The 19,043-nt window shown below is 48.3% G+C and overlaps 1 protein-coding gene and 1 long non-coding RNA gene across 2 annotated transcripts in view; one reads left to right on the forward strand and one right to left on the reverse strand.

Moving 5' to 3' along the window:
* Nucleotides 1-4,247: 4,247 nt before the first annotated feature.
* LOC142286415 (protein kinase C delta type-like) lies at nucleotides 4,248-6,301 on the forward strand. Its single transcript, XM_075333359.1, has 6 exons — nucleotides 4,248-4,258; nucleotides 4,660-4,798; nucleotides 4,910-5,098; nucleotides 5,203-5,331; nucleotides 5,425-5,612; nucleotides 5,808-6,301. The coding sequence occupies exons 1-6, from the start codon at nucleotides 4,248-4,250 to the stop codon at nucleotides 5,872-5,874; spliced, it is 723 nt and encodes a 240-aa protein (XP_075189474.1). The 3' UTR covers nucleotides 5,875-6,301.
* Nucleotides 6,302-6,766: 465 nt separating this feature from the next.
* LOC142282334 (uncharacterized) overlaps nucleotides 6,767-19,043 on the reverse strand; it is a 98,259-nt gene continuing 85,982 nt past the window's right edge. The window contains exon 3 of the long non-coding RNA XR_012744261.1: nucleotides 6,767-6,939. This is a non-coding gene — a long non-coding RNA (uncharacterized LOC142282334). The remainder of the gene's footprint in view (nucleotides 6,940-19,043) is intronic.

Genomic DNA, 19,043 nt, shown 5'->3' on the forward strand with positions numbered 1-19,043 from the left:
ACCCGGGCGGGAAGACAAGGGCCCAAGGCAGACAAGCTTGATGTCCTGGATCAAGTCCCTGGACACCCTGGTCCAAGAACATCTCACCCATGTGTAGTACCAAAACATCCGGTGGTCCATCCAACCTACGTGATAGCACCAGTCCTCAAATACCCACTTCAGGGCCATTACCATACACTAAAGTTTCCCCTCCTCCCTGGCGACATTGAACTGCTGTCCATCAAGGCAAGCACTGGCCTGAAGGGAATTATTTAATTTTACCAACGTGCTAAAACGCCCCCACCCCAAAAGGGGAAGTTCCAAATACATAAAGTAACAGGACACACCTCCGACTTCGGGGTACAAACCAAACAACCCATATGCCACATAAAGTTTGCCATACCATACATAGCTAGCCAACTGAACCCAACCAATTGTACGCACCTTAAGAGCCCCCCAGAACCCAGACCAGCAGCCACTACCACTGCCCCACTCCAAAGATGAGACATGAAATTCTCACCCATTCTGCCACTATAATGCAGATCCAACGACACCCCCTAAACTGAAAGGAAGGCAACCCTGATTTGTCCAGAAGTCCCAAAGGAATCCGGACGCACCCCTCACTACACCAGACTCAGTGACACCATAACCCTGGACCTTCCGACAAACCTTGCACCAACCAAGTGTCTAACGCCAACCACTTCCCTGAAACTCGGCATTCAACCGCTGAAAACAACACCAGACCCTATACACAACGCCGCTTTTATCCACAAACTGCAATTATATCATGGCCTCTGGCCAACCTATCACCCACTCCCCGATCCTAAAGTTCCACCGCCAGGGAGGCTAACACGATTGGCACCGCGAACACATTCCCAGACCAAAATGCCCCCCAGCAAATCTGTCTAGGGACGATTCCAGATGTCTGCAGGTACCGAATGACCACCCACCCCACAGACCTGCCATATACATCTACACTACAACAGACCTCCCCCTGACCAATCCCATTGCCCCACAACCCCTATAACTCCACCTCACAATTTTCCCCCGCACAAAATGCACTACACCTTAACCCCTTGCTATCCCTGAGGTCTAGCATCCCTCTTTAGTTATGCAAAGAATAACAAAGTTTATTGATGCACAAAAATACAAGACACACAACAGGAAAAAATGGACATAATATATGACCATTAAAAACACCATAAATATGGGGAAAATAACCCTTGAAATGGGACAGAGAGATGGCTAAATAGCCATAGGGTATGAATAGCCTTAGCCAATGAAGGATGTATCCTATAGGCTGTATCAGTATATAATGTATAAACATCAACCAATGATGGATTAAATCATGCATGAGAACATCAAAGAAGTCATGAATTGTTGTATTATGCCAAAAATCACAATTGTGCAAAAACCCAATAGGCTATAATAGATATTTCCTGGAAGTATAAAGTGATATAGTCAGTAAAATACAAATGTGACAATAACAATAGTCACTGAAAGCCAGGCAGTGCTTTATGTAAAAGCACTACATGTCACAGGAAAAGGGGGATCCCCATAAAGATAAGCCCCCATACAAGTGACTATTGTTTCAGTGACTATTGTTATTGTCACATTTGTATTTTACTGACTATATCAGTTTACATTTCCATGAAATATCCATTATAGCCTGTTGGGTTTTTGCACAATTGTGATTTTTGGCATAATACAACAATTCATGACTTCTTTTATGCATGATATAAGCCTACAGGATACATCCATCATTGGCTAATGATTATACATGATATACTTATGCATGATACAGCCTATAGGATACATCCTTCATTGGCTTATGCGGGCGTCACACGGGGCGATATGTCGTGCGATCGCACCCGCCCCCGTCGTTTGTGCACAATGGGCAATTAGTTGACCATGGCGCACAAAGTCGTTTAACCACCGTCACATGTACTTATCTGCTAGACGACCTCGCTGTGGGCGGCGAACATCCACTTCCTGAAGTGGGAGGGACGTTCAGCGTCACAGCGACGTCACACAGCGGCCGGACAATAGAAGCGGAGGTGCGGAGATGAGCGGGACGTAAACATCCCGCCCACCTCTTTCCTTCCGCATTGCCGGACGCAGATAAGCTGTGTTCATCGTTCCCGGAGTGTCACACGGAGCGATGTGTGCTGCCTCGGGAACGATGAACAAGAGGCGCAGAGAAGAATAAACGACTTTTTGAAACTGAGCGACATGTCCACGAGCAACGATAAGGTGAGTATTTTTCCTCGTTCACCGTCGCTCGTAGCTGTCACACGCTACGATATATCAAACAATGCCGGATGTGCGTCACTTACGACGTGACCCCGCCGACATATCGCCCGATATCTCGTCCCGTGTGACATCCGCATTAGCCTATTCATACCCTATGGCTATTTAACCATCTCTCTGTCCCATTTCAAGGGTTATTTTACCCATAATTATGGTGTTTTTAATGGTTTTATATTACGGCAATTTTTTTCTTTTATGTGTCTTGTCTTTTTGTACATCAATAAACTTTGTTATTCTTTGCACAATTAAGTACTTTGGTCCTCCTGTTTTAGGTATATGCTATAGAGCAGGGGTGGGGAACCTTTTTACTGTCGGGGGCCATTTTGAATTTCCTACTAACCTTTGGGGGCCGCACAAAATTATCAACTTGAAAAGTACCCTGGTATATTTGGTCAAATGATTAATTAACTCACCCCTAGTGTGGTGGCTGGAGCTTCTTCTTTGGTGCGGCTGTGATGTTCGGTGATATTGATCATCTTGTTTCTCACAGCTGCTTTTCCAGATTTGTCTCGGTATGGAGATGCTGGGGGCATACACATCACAGGAGACGCTGGGGCCCATAAATTACAGGAGACATTGGGAGTACACATCACAGGAAGGGCTGGGGATATATGTCACAGGAGGGGCTGAGGCGTATACATCACAGGAGGGGCTTGGGCATATACATCACTAGGGGGCATGGACAGCCCTGGCGATGGCACAGACATGACTGGGGACAATGACAACACTAGGTGGCAGCACGGACAACACTAGCTGGCAGCACAGACAGCACTAGGTGGCAGCACAAATTGCACTCGGAGGCAGCACGGACTGCACTAGAAGGCAGCACGGACTGCACTAGGAGGCAGCACGGACAGCAATAGGGAGCAGCACGGACAGCTATAGGGAGCAGCATGGACAGCACAAGGTGGCATCACTAGGGAGACACAGACAGGACTGGGGGAGCATAGACATCACCAGGAGGGCACGGACTGGGGGGCATAGACAGCAGTGGAGAGTACAGAGGACTGGAGGGTACACAGTACTGAGGGGTGGCACACAGCACTGGGGAGCACGGACAGCATAAGGGGGCACAGACAGCACTGACCGTGGCATGGACAGCACTGGTGGCAGCATGGACAGCATTAAGTGGTGCGGACAGCACTGGGGGACATGCTATAAAGAAAAAGACATGGATCGCACATCCCACAAAAATAGGATGATCATTGTATTTTTGTGGGATGTGCGATCCATGTCTTTTTCTTCATAGCATGTTATACAGCACTGGGGGAGCATAGACATCACCCAGGGGTACAGACAGCACTAGGGGGGCATGGACAGCAGTGAAGGGCTTACACAGCACTGAGGCGGTACACAGTATACTAGGGGGTACACAGCACTGGGGGTACACACAGCATTAGGGGTACACACTGTACTAGGGGGTACACAGCACAGGGGGGTACACACAGCATTAGGGGGTACACACTGCACTAGGGGGTACACAGCACTGAGCGGGGGTGCAGCGATGGGTTGAGCACTCACAGTACTGGGATGGGGAAGGAGTCACACACAGCACAACACAGGTCCGGGAGGCTGGTAAATCTGCTGCAGCTCTTCTGTGACTTTATCGCAGCGTGCTGCTTACCCCGCCCACCAGAGCACACTAGCACAGGTCGTGGTTAAGCCTAGAATGTATGGGCTGCAGTCAGGTCCTGGAAGTCAGGATCTGGATAGAGCCCATACATTCTAGCATCTACTCTCAGGTCATCAGGCAGTGGGATTTAAAGGGCCAGCAGCCGGGAAAAGCGCGGCTGCCGCCAGAGCACAGCGGTCCCCGGGAATGTACCCGGGGGCCGCATACAAAGTCGCCACGGGCCGCATTTGGCCCGCGGGCGGAGGTTCCCCACCCCTGCTATAGAGTAAGTGCTAGGCACAGTTAGACCCCATTGTGGGCTTCCGTGACCTCAATTTGTATAGTCATGGTTATGAGGTATATTTTTCCTCCTTAGCTATGTTGCCGTCCCTTGAGCCCTTTCGGGGCAACCAGTCCAGGCTGTCTTTACATGAAGATGATGGTTGTCAGGCTCAAATGGCTTTACGTCATTATGCGCCTAAGTTTAGTTTCATGAAATGATGGATGTTGATCATTTTCTGTTGTTTTATTTCTCATTAGATTTCTTGCTGCTGAGCTGATCTGTGGGCTGCAATTTCTCCACTCCAGAGGCATCATACACAGGTAGGTGCAGTACGTCTTCTCTGTAGACCTGGTATATATACTCTTATACCCTCATCCTAATACCCCCTGTAGACACTTGATATCTCAGGCCCTAAAACGTTATCAGCCCGGCTAATATAATAATTGCATTATGGTATTTTTTAAACTCTTTCCAGAGACATAAAACCGGACAACATTTTACTGGACAGCACCGGTCACTTGAAGATCGCTGATTTCGGTCTTGCAGTGATGAACATCTTTGGCGATACAAACATTTCAGGTTGGGCCGGGACTCGTTTATACATGGCTCCTGAGGTGAGGAATCATCTACATGTCCCTGAGGGATCACTGATATACAAGGCTGGACATCTCCATGTCTTCTGCTAGTTGGACAATGTTCTTATTGTCTTTTTCATGTCTTTACAGATTCTTCAAAACAAGCCCTACAACACGGCAGTGGACTGGTTCTCTGCTGGTCTGGTGATATACGTGATGGCTACTGGCAAACATCCATTCTATCGAGGGAAAATTGGTAGGGCCCTTAAAGCAATAATCAATGATGATCCTGTCTTCCCAAATGAAATGGACCCCCAACTCAAAGCCATCATTAACGGGGTGAGTATAAAGACACATCTCAGTAATACAGCGAATATATGTAATGAAATACACAATGGAAGATGACTGGAGACTCAATAATCATCTTCATTATATGTTCCCAGCTCTTGGATAAGTCAGCAGAAAGTCGGCAGAAATTTGTGGAGAACATCAGAGATCATCCATTCTTTATGGAGATCAACTGGACAGATATAGAGGAAGCCACAGCGTTCCCTTCATTCCAGCTACCCCCTGTAAGTAAATGACCCAGAGAAGATGGTGGCAGTAGTACATTTCTGTTGTTTCTTCTTTATGAACGCTCTCACTCTTGTATCTTCTTTCCGCAGCCACCAGTGATGACATCTGATACAATGAAAGACGTCCTGTGCTTTACTGAAGCTAGCAATACACCAATAGACGAAACAGGTCAAAACCTGTTCTGTGGATTCACATTTGCCAATGAAGGATGGAAGGTCATAGAATCAATACCAAAACCTATAATATCTAATCGAAGGCCTGTAAAACCCCATCGGAGGTGAGTCAGTGTAAATGGGACGGGGATAGGGGGACTTTTTGAGGCTCATTTCTTATCCTATGAATCTGTCAGCAGAGTGTAGTGTGGAAGCCTCTTACTGACTGCCGCTTACACGTTATCCCTTTAGGACAGTCCCAATTCATGTGTCTTATTGCGACATAAGGATTCTTTCTAACCTATTATCTCTCCCGACAGGACATTTGGCACTATTGTGAAGGACGCCTTCCACAGGATCTGGAGGAGGATAAAACCCTGGAAGTGAACAGCTTTGAGAACCGCTGTTCACCGGCTCCTATTCCACCAGCACTAGGAGTGTCCTGAGGGCCGTGACCTGCAGTGTAGCCATATCCACTCCTCTGCCCCGCCATAATCAGGGCTAGGGGTTATTGCTGCATCTGCAGTGTCTGAATACAAGAAGAAGCTGGAGACCATGAAAATCCTACCAGGAGTCACTAATATGACCGCGGACCAGCATTTCTGGATGACATGTTGCCTCGTGCCCCCAGGGAAGGGCACTTATCCTTAGGTCATGGTTCCCTAGAGGTTTCCCCCACAGGGGGTTTTTCCTCTCCTGAGTACCGATGGATAAACACAACAATGGCAACTTGTAGTCCTTTGCCCTCGGTGGAGCTCACATCACTAGTGGCAGAGAGGAACCTAAAAGGACATTTACCAGCAATAAACAAAACCATTCACCATCATGTGCTAGTAGTAGTAGCAATTTATTTTATATGTTCGTGGATAAGTATTTTACATCCCACCCCTTAAGAGCACAGGGTGCATGTAATGTGGTGATAACACGTATCCACTTTTCATTGGTACAATTTTGGGTTACATCAAACTTTTTGGTCAATTTTTAATCTGTTTTTGGAGGGGTGAAGGAAGGAAGAAATGCTTTCCTGCTGTTTAGGGTGGATTTTCATTTGGGCAAAAGAAATAAGATATAAATGTTATAGTTTCAAGTGGCTACAGGTACAGAAATCCCAATTATTATAGAATAAGGTGTAAAGTGCAGGTACACGTCACGGCTGAGCTCCTGACTATTGGTTACTATTCTTGGCAACAGTTTTGAAAAATGTCTCCTATTATTGTGTTTATTCATACAAGCTCAGCAAGGGAGTAACACCTCAGTATAAACCCACCTTCACTCCTCAGATTTCCATACAATACACCCCTCCAATCCAAAGGTGACACTTCCACTGGCTACCAGGTATATGGCTTTGGCTACTGCCCTCTGTTCAGCTTCTTCCATTAGTGTACATGTATGGACCTCTGGATCGGCCACCACCGTCTCCTGCAGGATGATCGGTCCGGGGGAGCTGCCGTCCTATACAATAAAGTGCAGATGGATTTGCTTAGTATAATAAGGCATTAGATCCTGACAGTAATAAGCTGATAATCTCTTGACCCTGACTTCAGCCCAGCCGAAAATATAGCCATGGCAGTCCTGGGGCCTTTGTTTCTCATCAGAGTTCTGCAATTGCATTAGATCCCAGTCTAACCATTTATAAGCCGCGGCTAGTATAGGCAGCAGCATCTAGGGGTTAATAAAGTAGTACTATCTTGGTATGTCGTCTATGTACCCACTGCTGTACAACAGCGAGCACAGGGATCCGCAGCACTACTATCAGACAGGTAAAGCAGCTGATGTTTATAGATGGCGGCTCATACTTACAGTCTCAATCATTGCTCAATAGGCAAATGGGAAAAAATTATAGAAAAGATTGTGATGGATCCTGCACAAAGTGTAAAGTGCAGCACCTCCTACTCACACTAATTCTATATAGCAGCCTGCAATGCCCTGAACATGAGGGAAGCGACATAGTGAATCAGAAGAACTATACTACATTTCTGTCACGCACAGACCAGAGGACGTCCGGCGCACGGCGCAACAGACACACACGGACCGACTACTGTCCACTACACCACGAAACTCATGGGTGACACTTTAACAGCAGTGGGCATTGCAGTTAGGGAGTGGGAGGATGGATACCTCCTCTAGTTATTTGGCTGACCCTGCACTCTCTAGCTAGCCCTATATGGGTTATTTCACCTGCCGCCAAGCAGGATATCTAATGCCCTTGCAAAGCCCTGAGCTCACCCTCACTAGTGAGATGGCCGGCGAGCAACACTAGTCCCACCGCTGCACTAAAACCACAAGAAGGGAAGGAAGACAAACAGAGAAATAAAGAAAGGATAAACTCCAACTTCTTGGCTGCAGTCAGAAACCAGGACTACAGTCTACACCGCTTCAGACAGCAACGGCTCCAGCAGCTCCTTCCACCTCAACACTAAGTCTCACACTGAGGATTCAGTATAACCCGCGTAGGGACACATGTAGGGAATACATACTCACCCGTACTCGGTCGCCGCCGCTCCTGCACGTTCGTCCGCTGTCTGTGCTCTGGACATATCAGCACAGTAGTGACGTCACCGCTGTCCTGAAATGTCAGACACAGACTGCACGGGCATTGATGAGAAGCAGCGCTGCGCTCCCTCTCATCAGTGCTTTCAAATATATCGGCATCTGTGATCTGTGATGCCGGTACATTTGAATGTGCGATCCTGAGCAGGGGGCCCGGTGCTGGCGCTGACATCACGGCAGCCGCCGCCAGGCCCCTCCCCCAGGTAACAGACCCCACAGCAGTGCAGGGGGAGGTTGTGGGCAGAGTACGGGGTGCGAGGGAATGTCTGGGAGGGTGCAAGGAAGGGGGGCGGGGACTCACGCACTGTACAGCCCAGCAGGGCGGCAACAAGCTGTTTCCAGATTTGCATGTCAACATGGTCCTGCCCATGTTGACATGAAATGACCGGAAGCAGCAAAATCGCGGCAGGAGCGGTCACATGACAACTCTGAGCCTGGGGAGAGGGGCTGACAGCAGGGCAGGTAAGTGCTCTCTATCTACTTACCTGCCCCAATGTAGCCCAATAGGGTAACAATGAAAAAAAGCAAATTAAGCCGGATAACCCCTTTAAGTAAATCAGGTGATGTGCATCTCTGTAATGAGGAGGGGTGCGGTGTAATGACATCAACACCCTATATAAGGTGTGCTTAATTATTAGGCAACTTCCTTTCCTTTGGCAAAATGTATAAAAAAAGCACAAGGTGTGCCATACTCAGGGACATGGCCAAGGTAAGGAAGGCTGAAAAACGACCACCTTTAAACAAGAAACATAAGATAAAACGTCAAGACTGGGAGAAGAAATATTTTAAGACTGATTTTTCATTTTATTTTTGCATGTCAGAAATGTTTATTTCTAAATTTTGTGCAGTAATATTGGTTTACCTGGTGAAAATAAACAAGTGAGATGAATATATTTGGATTTTATTAAGTTGCCTAATAATTCTGCACAGTAATAGTTACAAGCACAAACAGATATCCTCCTAAGATAGCCAAATCTAAAAAAATCTAAAAAAAAACAACTTCCAAAGCTTTGATATTTATGAGTCTTTTGGGCTGATTGAGAACATAGTTGTTGATCAATAATAAAAAAAACCCTCTAAAATACAACTTGCCTAATAATTCTGCACACAGTGTATAGGAAAATGGTTAATAACACTATGGAAACAGCAAATTCCAGCGGATCACAGGCAGTAGGTAGATTAAAATATTCTCTTTATTTTCACATTAAAAATAGACAGACGGTATCCACAGAGATACAAAAATTCATCCAACGCGTTTCGACATAAGGCAGTGTCATAGATTCTTATTCATGGATGTCTTACAAATGATACAATACCTCTATATAGCATACACACACTCCCATCTCGCATAAGGTCTAAATCACAATCAAATACCGTATTTTTCGGACTATAAGACGCACTTTTTTCCCCCCAAATGTTGGGGGAAAGTCAGGGGTGCGTCTTATGGTCTGAATGTAGGCCTGCGGGGAATGAGGGTGCTGCGGTGGAGCGGGTCATCGGGGGCACGAGCAGGCTGTAGGAACGCCTGCCGTGACCTCGTGGACCCGCTCATTTAATATGCACGCCAATCCTCCCGCCCATCATCTCTCAGCGCTGAAGTCGGCGCTGACAGGTGGGTGCGAGGATGGGCGGGGGATGCGCGGGGGATGCAGCCTGCACGCATGATCACCCCTGGCAACTACAGCCTGGAGTGATCATGTGCGGCTGTATTCACTGCCCCCCGCGCATCATCAGCGTGGGGTGCAGTGCATCAGTACACTCACCGGCCACGATCCCTGCAGCACCGCGAACCTCCTCCTGTCTGTGCCGGCCGCGGCTGTGTGGAGACTAGCGATGCTCACAGTGATGACGTCATCGCTGTGCGCACATGTCCACACGCAGCCGGCACAGACAGGAGGACATCGCGGTGCTGCAGGGATCATGGCCAGCTCCATCCTCCAGCGTTGCTGCTGGGCTGGCACAGACGGGAGGAGGAGCGATGCTGCAGGGAGTGAGGTAAGGGGTAAGGTGAGTATGAACGTTTTTTTTTTTTTATGTGGCATAGGATGTGGGCCGTATAGCAGGATGGGGGTATATGAGCAGGATGGGGGTATATTGTGAGCAGAATAGGGGTATATGAGCAGGATGGGGGTATATTGTGAGCAGGATGGGGGTATATGAGCAGGATTCGGCCATATGCCAGGATGACGGTATATAGCAGGATGGGGGCTATACCAGGATGAGGGACATATACTGTATATACAAGGCAGGATGATCATTACCAGGCTGGGGTACCTTAGTAGAGAATTTGGGGACATTACCCCCATAATAGTGTCAGCAGCAGATCCTCACCCCATAACAGTGTGTCATGACCACATTTTTTGCTTAAAATTTTATTTTCCTATTTTCCTCCTCTAAAATCAGGGTGCGTCTTATGGTCTGAAAAACACGGTAATTACTCTACTTCTGTCAAATGCACATGCATTCAGGGAGTGACAAAAACCATCTACCTGCTGAGGAATAAAACTATGAAAAACCGAATTAAAAACAGTCACATGAATATATATCTATTATTAATTATATTGGATTATCATATCTTGGGGTATGTTAGGCCCTTGAGGAATTCTAGTATTTAACTTGAACATCCAAAAGGATTCACGGTTAAGAACTTTCCGCATAAAATCGCCACCTCTATCCATTTTATTCACTTTTTCTATCGCTCGAAAACTAAATCCTTTAGGTTGCCTCCATGGCATGTAACAAAATGTTTAGTTACCGCTGAAGAACTGCATAAGTTGTTACAATCGATCAGGTATAGTATCCCTTCACTATTACAATTCATATATTTATTAATCTGGTAACTGGCACCCGTTACCAGATTAATAAATATATGAAATGTAATAGTGAATACCTGATCGATTGTAACATATGTCATAAGCAGTATGTGGCTTGCACAGTGGGACCCCTCAAGAACCGCATAAGGCGCCATATTTCTGACATGAATGGGGCAAACGTATGTGGTTCTTCAGCGGTAACTAAACATTTTGTTACATGCCATGGAGGCAACCTAAAGGGATTTCGTTTTAGAGCGATAGAAAAAGTGAATGAAATGGATAGAGGTGGAGATTTTCAGCGGAAAGTTCTTAACCGTGAATCCTTTTGGATGTTCAAGTTAAATACTAGAATTCCACAAGGGCTTAACATACGCCAGGATATGATAATCCAATATAATTAATAATAGATAGATATTCACGTGACTATGTTTTTAATTTGTTTTTTCATAGTTTTATTCATCAGCAGGTAGATGGTTTTTTTTCACTCCCTGAACGCAGGTGCATATGACAGATGTAGAGTAATTAATTGATTGTGATGTAGACCTTATGTGAGATGGGAGTGTGTGTATGCTATATAGAGGTATTGTATCATTTGTAAGACATCCATGAATAAGAATCTATGACACTGCGTTATGTCGAAATGCGTTGGGTGAATTTTGGTATCTCTGTGGATACCGTCTGTCTATTTTAAATGTGAAAATAAAGAGGATATTTTAATCTACTGCCTGTGATCCGCTGGAATTTGCTGTTTCTAATTTGGATCTCTAAACCTGGGATGTCCGTGCAGGATCAAGTGGTCTACTCCTTTAAGCCTTGAAACAGGAGCGGTGAGCTGGAAATATGTCTTTCTGCATTTACAAGGTTTCTCCGTGCTCCTGCTTATGTATGAACATTTGTTACTGGCATAAAGGAATTATAGGAGTACTCAATTTATTGAGTTGGAAGACCACTCCAACAGGCCTTTTGGCTAAGATCTTTAATTGAGAAATACAGGTCGACAGTACTGGTTCCACAGAGTCAGGTAACAACAATATCTCTACATTATATAAATCACTGGAAACGCTAAAAATCAAAGAGATCAATTTATGGCGGAATTCTACTACATTACAATCTTATGTAGATAAAAGTATGATTCCTAGAGGTTTAAGGCTTAATAAGACTGCCACTTCGTCCAATCCTGACCCTTTTATAACTGAATGGAATTGTTTGTTATCAGCGTGCTCTATAAAGCTTATGGAGCTCCTGATCCGCTATGATAGAGCTGAGATGCATAAAATTTATAAAGAAATGTCTGAGACTAAAAATGAATTAGAACAATATGGACTAACAGAAGAAGTTAATAAATTAAAAGAAAAGATGGACATTGATATAAAAAAAAACTGGAAGAGAAAATAGTAGGAATTAAAAAACAAAAGTTTGAAAGAGATATTAAAGATTACGAAAGTAACAACATTTATTCCTGGAAATATTTTGACCAAAAAAAATTTATCTTAAAATATCAAGGACAAGGAAAGAGAAAAGTCAGCTTTTCAGATATATCTCTAACAACTTCAGGAGAATCCAATGAAGAGAGTACGGACTCCAGAGAAGTTTCTTATGATAACAATTTTCCACCCCTCACATCTATCGCACAAAAAACGCAAGAGGAGGGCGGGGAGGAAGCATAGGAGGAGTAAGAAGCTCTTCGAGATTAAAGAAGAACACCTAACGTGTCCAGTTTAAAATCTGTCCAGCCAAATTCTAGCAGCAGAACAGATTGGAGTTTTATCTAGGGGTTTAGGTTTCTCGCCAGTCAAAAAATTCGATGTCTTTCAGACCATACTAGATATAAATAAACTGACAAGAAACCTCACCCTTAGATGTCACTTCAATCAAAACCAGGAGGCTCATGATAATCCAATGTCTAGATCATGTCTAAATAATTCTGTACAAACTGACAATGTCCCTAATGTTATTGATATTGAAGGTGTACATGGGTTTCATGAATTATTGCATTTATCTTCTCTATAACAGCCAGAATCAGAAAGCATAGATTGCCAAGTAGCTCGTAATGAGATTTTTTTCTAGACCGAACTATAAATTCTACCCGTTAAAATCAAGACCTGTTGTATTAGATCAATTCCAGAATTTCATTGAAAAGGAGTTGCTGGAGTTAGATCTCCAATCTAACAATAAATGTAGTTGTCGCGGGCGGAGGAGGGGACGCTGCGCTCACCCACTGCTCGGGTCCGGCTGCTGCGGCTGCTGCTCGGTGGTGGCTCGAGCGGTGGGCCCGATCCCGGGGACTCGAGTGGCGTTCCTCGCCCGTGAGTGAAAGGGGGGTTGGTGTGTGGTTTGGGGGATATTGTCCGTGACGCCACCCACGGTTGTGGTGAAGTTGTGACACCACCGCTGCTCTGGACGGGGATCCCGGGAGCGATGGCAGGGAGCAGCTTGGATGTTGGTTCTCCCCTCCGTGGGTAGGGGGTTGGTTGTCCCGGGGCCCCGGTGAGGGTTTTTGGGATGGCAGGTGGGTTACGGGGCCTGGTGAGGTGCAGGGTCGCGGGGGCAGCGCTGTGCCGCACGGCACGGTGGTACTCACTCAGCCAGTAATTCACACAGAGTCTCTGGTCAAACAAACGGCTGGATGGACGGGTCCCACAGGCGGCTGCGGTTGTTCTCCTCCCGGTAGGTTGATGGTGACTGCCTTTCCCTGCACCTGTGTTGTGTTTACGGTTCCAATGGCTTCCCACCGGTAACCCGCTCCCCAGCTTGGATGGATGCTGAGGGAGCCCCTTTTGCCCGCAGGCTCTGGCCCTGGGAACTGTAGCCTTGGCGGTGACTGTGTTTCCCTCTACGGTGTGAGCTGTTGCCTTCAATCGGGTCTTGACTGCTGGGAAACCCCGGAGGTTCCCTTCGCTAACGGATTTGACCGGTTTTACAGCGACTCCTAGCCTGGTCGGGGTCCGTAGGCCCTGCCGAATGGTGCTGGCTTCTCTTCACTCCCCGATCCGGTACCGGCGGGCCACCGCCCGTCCCCGGTCCATACGGTTCACTCCAATCAGCCTCTCCTGCAGACGGTCACTACCGTCTGCCAACCTTGCTGTGTGCCCGGGCCACACACCCGAACACGGTCAGTCTCCTCTACTACCACTTCGCTCTCCAAACTAAACTGAAACTCTTCCTGCCTCCAGGACTGTGAACACCTTGGTGGGCGGGACCAACCGCCTGGCCCACCCCCTGGTGTGGACATCAGAACCTGGAAGAAGGCAACAAGGATTTGTGTTTGACTTAGGTGTGCCTAGCCGGGGTGTAGGGTGTGTTAGTGTAGTACCTGTGACGACCTGGCTTGTCCAGGGCGCCACATTCCCCCTTAGTAAAATGCAGACCGTCCGCGGGCTGCCCGTCCATCACCGGTTTTATTTTCACAACTGAAAAAGAGTAAAAACGATAAAAGCACATATACAAAAACATCATAAACATTTTCAACGGTACGGCTTTTGCTCTTCTCCCACCCAAACAACCTGGCCCTGATGCTGCCCCTAAGAAGCGGGCAACACCCCTTGACCCCAGTCCAGCACCAAGTTGCCCGAGGAGCGGGTTATGTCTCTTTCAGGGGACCCGTGTCCTTGGGGACCCCTGAACCCCCGGAGGATTGCCACCGGTTATGGTAGTGGCGGGCCTGGGCCATCCCTTTCCTCCAGGCCCATTCTCCCAAATCAGCCTCTCCGGAGGCGGCAACGGTTTCAAGCCAACAAACATTTTTTTTTATTTACATTCCACTAAGTTTGTGGTTGCCCTGCAAGTTCTCGGGCTTGTCCGTAAGCAGTTCCTTACGCAACGGTTGCAGGAAGTCCCTACGGGGACAACAGTGCTTCGTAGCCAACGGGCTACCACAAACAAAACTGTAGGGTCCCAACGGAGACTTGCCGTAGGGTCCCAACGGGGACTGTCAGCTGGGTCCCAGGGGCCATCCACATCACCTGACTCCGGTACAGCTTCCTCCTGCAGCTTTCCCACAGTCCACCATCGAACAGCATGAGCCCCCAACGCCACCCTCACACAGGGGTGACACTGTCCCACAGGACTCCATTTTCAGCTGCCGATGATGCGGGTACGACTGCTCCTCCAACCGGACTCCTTAGCCTTGAGGGCCGTCTGGAACGTCAGCAGAGTCCCAATAGGGACCGACAGCAAGGTAACCGGGAACCGCTACCATGCTCTAACTTTTCTTTCTTAATCAGCAATCCCGCGGCGCAGCTGCCTTTGCTGCCGCTCCCGGTGCGGAGCACTTTCTGCTTGCTCCGGTTCAGGCGGTGTGGGGGATGGGCCCAGCCGGAGTCCCCCCGTGCCGGCTACGACCGGTACCTTCGGTAATAAGGGACCCCGCTGTGACATGGCCTGCTCTGCCTCCTGGCAGCTGCATCCCCACCATGCCTCAGCCGAGGCCGGGTGTCTGGGAGCGGTCAGCGGGACTTGCGGTGCTGGCTTCTTCCACGGGAGCGATTCCGGGCGGTCACGGACTTCTATTGCAGACCGGTCCACCGGGGCGGATTGGCGGGGTACCGCTACCGGTTGTGATGGTAGCAGGCCTAGTGGCGGGGCAGCGGCAGCTAACACGGATAGCGGGGGAGGTAGCAGGGCGAGCGGGCGTAGACCGGTCCCCTCGGCCGCGATGACCGACCCACTAGGGGTGCAGGGGAGTGGGTCACTTACCCGCCTTTCCAGAACTCCCTCCTCCTCGCGTCTCCGTATGGCCGCCACCACCTCCGCCATGTCGGCCTCCCACTCCTCCAAGAGGAGCTGCACCCGGATCTGCAGCCGTTGTTGTAGCTGGGCGGTCCGGACCTCCACCCACGCCGCGGTCCCGGGCGCGGGGGCTATGGTGCTGCGGGATGGTTGATGCATCGCTGCAACGGCATTTTCCAGGAACAAAAAGATGGCCGCAGGGTCCTGGCGTCCCTGCTTTTATAGCCTCGGGCTACATGCGGCCAGACGCCATCCGTCCCCCTTAGTCTTTTTCCGGCTCCTCCTTCACAGGGGCAGGGTTTTGGTTTTCGCGCCTCCACTACTCGGGAAGACGCTCGAGTGGGGACTTTTCGCGCCCAAAATGGCGGCTTCTCAAAATTTTCGGCCGGACACCTCCGGCGGTCACAAGGCGCACCTCTACCAGACGGCAGAGCGGTAAGATCCTGTTCGTGACGCCAAGTTGTCATGGGCGGAGGAGGGGACGCTGCGCTCACCCACTGCTCGGGTCCGGCTGCTGCGGCTGCTGCTCAGTGGTGGCTCGAGCGGTGGGCCGGATCCCAGGGACTCGAGCGGCGTTCCTCACCCGTGAGTGAAAGGGGGGTTGGTGTGTGGTTTGGGGGATATTGTCCGTGACGCCACCCACGGTTGTGGTAAAGTTGTGACACCACCGCTGCTCTGGACGGGGATCCCGGGAGCGATGGCAGGGAGCAGCTTGGATGTTGGTTCTCCCCTCCGTGGGTAGGGGGTTGGTTGTCCCGGGGCCCCGGTGAGGGTTTTTGGGATGGTAGGCGGGTTACGGGGCCTGGTGAAGTGCAAGGTCGCGGGGGCAGCGCTGTGCCGCACGGCACGGTGGTACTCACTCAGCCAGTAATTCACACAGAGTCTCTGGTCAAACAAACGGCTGGATGGACGGGTCCCACAGGCGGCTGCGGTTGTTCTCCTCCCGGTAGGTTGATTGCCTTTCCCTGCACCTGTGTTGTGTTTACGGTTCCAATGGCTTCCCACCGGTAACCCGCTCCCCAGCTTGGATGGATGCTGAGGGAGCCCCTTTTGCCCGCAGGCTCTGGCCCTGGGAACTGTAGCCTTGGCGGTGACTGTGTTTCCCTCTACGGTGTGAGCTGTTGCCTTCAATCGGGTCTTGACTGCTGGGAAACCCCGGAGGTTCCCTTCGCTAACGTATTTGACCGGTTTTACGGCGACTCCTAGCCTGGTCGGGGTCCGTAGGCACTGCCGAATGGTGCTGGCTTCTCTTCACTCCCCGATCCGGTACCGGCGGGCCACCGCCCGTCCCCTGTCCGTACGGTTCACTCCAATCAGCCTCTCCTGCAGACGGTCACCACCGTCTGCCAACCTTGCTGTGTGCCCGGGCCACACACCCGGACACGGTCAGTCTCCTCTACTACCAGTTCGCTCTCCAAACTGAACTGAAACTCTTCCCGCCTGCAGGACTGTGAACTCCTCAGTGGGCGGGACCAACCGCCTGGCGCACCACCTGGTGTGGACATCAGTCCCTGGAGGAAGGCAACAAGGATTTGTGTTTGACTTAGGTGTGCCTAGCCGGCATGTAGGGTGTGTTGGTGTAGTACCTGTGATGACCTGGCTTGTCCAGGGCGCCACATACTAATTTAACTAAACAGGAAAAACTGGCAATAGACGCACTTAAACAAAAGAAAAATGTAATAGTCAGACCTGCAGATAAAAGGGGAGGAGTTGTGATTCTGGACACAGAATTATATCTCCGTGGTAATCAAGAAAGGCTAAATAATAGCGACATACAGTACAGACCAAAAGTTTGGACACACCTTCGTATTCAAATTTTCTTTATTTTCATGACTCTGAAAATTGTAGATTCACATTGAAGGCATCAAAACTATGAATTAACACATGTGGAATGAAATACTTAACAAAAAAGTTAAGGTTCTTCAAAGTAGCCAGATTTTGCTTTGATTACTGCTTTGCACACTCTTGACATTCTCTTGATGAGCTTCAAGAGGTAGTCACCGGAAATGGTTTTCACTTCACAGGTGTGCCCTGTCAGGTCTAATTAGTGGAATTTCTTGCCTTATAAATGGGGCTGGGACCATCAGTTGTGTTGTGCAGAAGTCTGGTGGATACACAGCTGATAGTCCTACTGAATAGACTGTTTGTATTATGGCAAGAAAAAAGCAGCTAAGTAAAGAAAAACGAATGGCCATCATTACTTTAAGAAATGAAGGACAGTCGGTCCGAAAAATTGGGAAAACTTTGAAGGTGTCCCTAAGTGCAGTGGCAAAAACCATCAAACACTACAAAGAAACTGGCTCACATGAGCACCGCCCCAGGAAAGGAAGACCAAGAGTCACCTCTGCTGTGGAGGATAAGTTTATCCGAGTCACCAGCCTCAGAAATCGCAGGTTAACAGCAGCTCAGATTAGAGACCAGTTTAATGCCACACAGAGTTCTATCAGCAGACACATCTCTAGAACAACTGTTAAGAGGAGACTTTGTGCAGCAGGCCTTCATGGTAAAATAGCTGCTAGGAAACCACTGCTAAGGAGAGGCAACAAGCAGAAGAGACTTGTTTGGGCTCAAGAACACAAGAAATGGACATTAGACCAGTGGAAATCTGTGCTTTGGTCTGATGAGTCCAAATTTGAGATCTTTGGATCCAACCACCGTGTCTTTCTGCAACGCAGAAAAGGTGAACGGAGGGACTCTACATGCCTGGTTCCCTCTGTGAAGCATGGAGGAGGTGTGATGGTGTGGGGGTGCTTTGCTGGTGACACTGTTGGGGATTTATTCAAAATTGGAGGCATACTGAACCAGAATGGCTACCACAGCATCTTGCAGCGGCATGCTATTCCATCCGGTTTGCGTTTAGCTGGACCATCATTTATTTTTCAACAGGACAATGACCCCAAACACACCTACAGGCTGTGTAAGGGCTATTTGACTAAGAAGGAGAGTGATGGGGTGCTATGCCAGATGACTTGGCCTCCACAGTCACCAGACCTAAACCCAATCGAGATGGTTTGGGGTAAGCTGGACCGCACAGTGAAGGAAAAAGGGCCAACAAGTGCTAAGCATCTCTGGGAACTCCTTAAAGACTGTTGGAAGACCATTTCCCGTGACTACCTCTTGAAGCTCATCAAGAGAATGCCAAGAGTGTGCAAAGCAGTAATCAAAGCAAAAGATGGCTACCTTGAAGAACCTAGAATATAAGACATATTTTCAGTTGTTTCACACTTGTTTGTTAAGTATTTCATTCCACATGTGTTAATTCATAGGTTTTGGTGCCTTCAATGTGAATCTACAATTTTCAGAGTCATGAAAATAAAGAAAACTCTTTGAATGAGAAGATGTCCCCAAAGGTTTGGTCTGTACTGTATATATACCTTTGGTAAATGATTCTACATCTGAATATAAATTAGATCTATATAGACTGTTGGAAGAAGGTGTATATTTGGGCGCAATTAATGAGGATCT

This window comes from Anomaloglossus baeobatrachus, chromosome 2 (genome assembly GCF_048569485.1).
Source record: "Anomaloglossus baeobatrachus isolate aAnoBae1 chromosome 2, aAnoBae1.hap1, whole genome shotgun sequence".
Taxonomy (NCBI): domain Eukaryota; kingdom Metazoa; phylum Chordata; class Amphibia; order Anura; family Aromobatidae; genus Anomaloglossus; species Anomaloglossus baeobatrachus.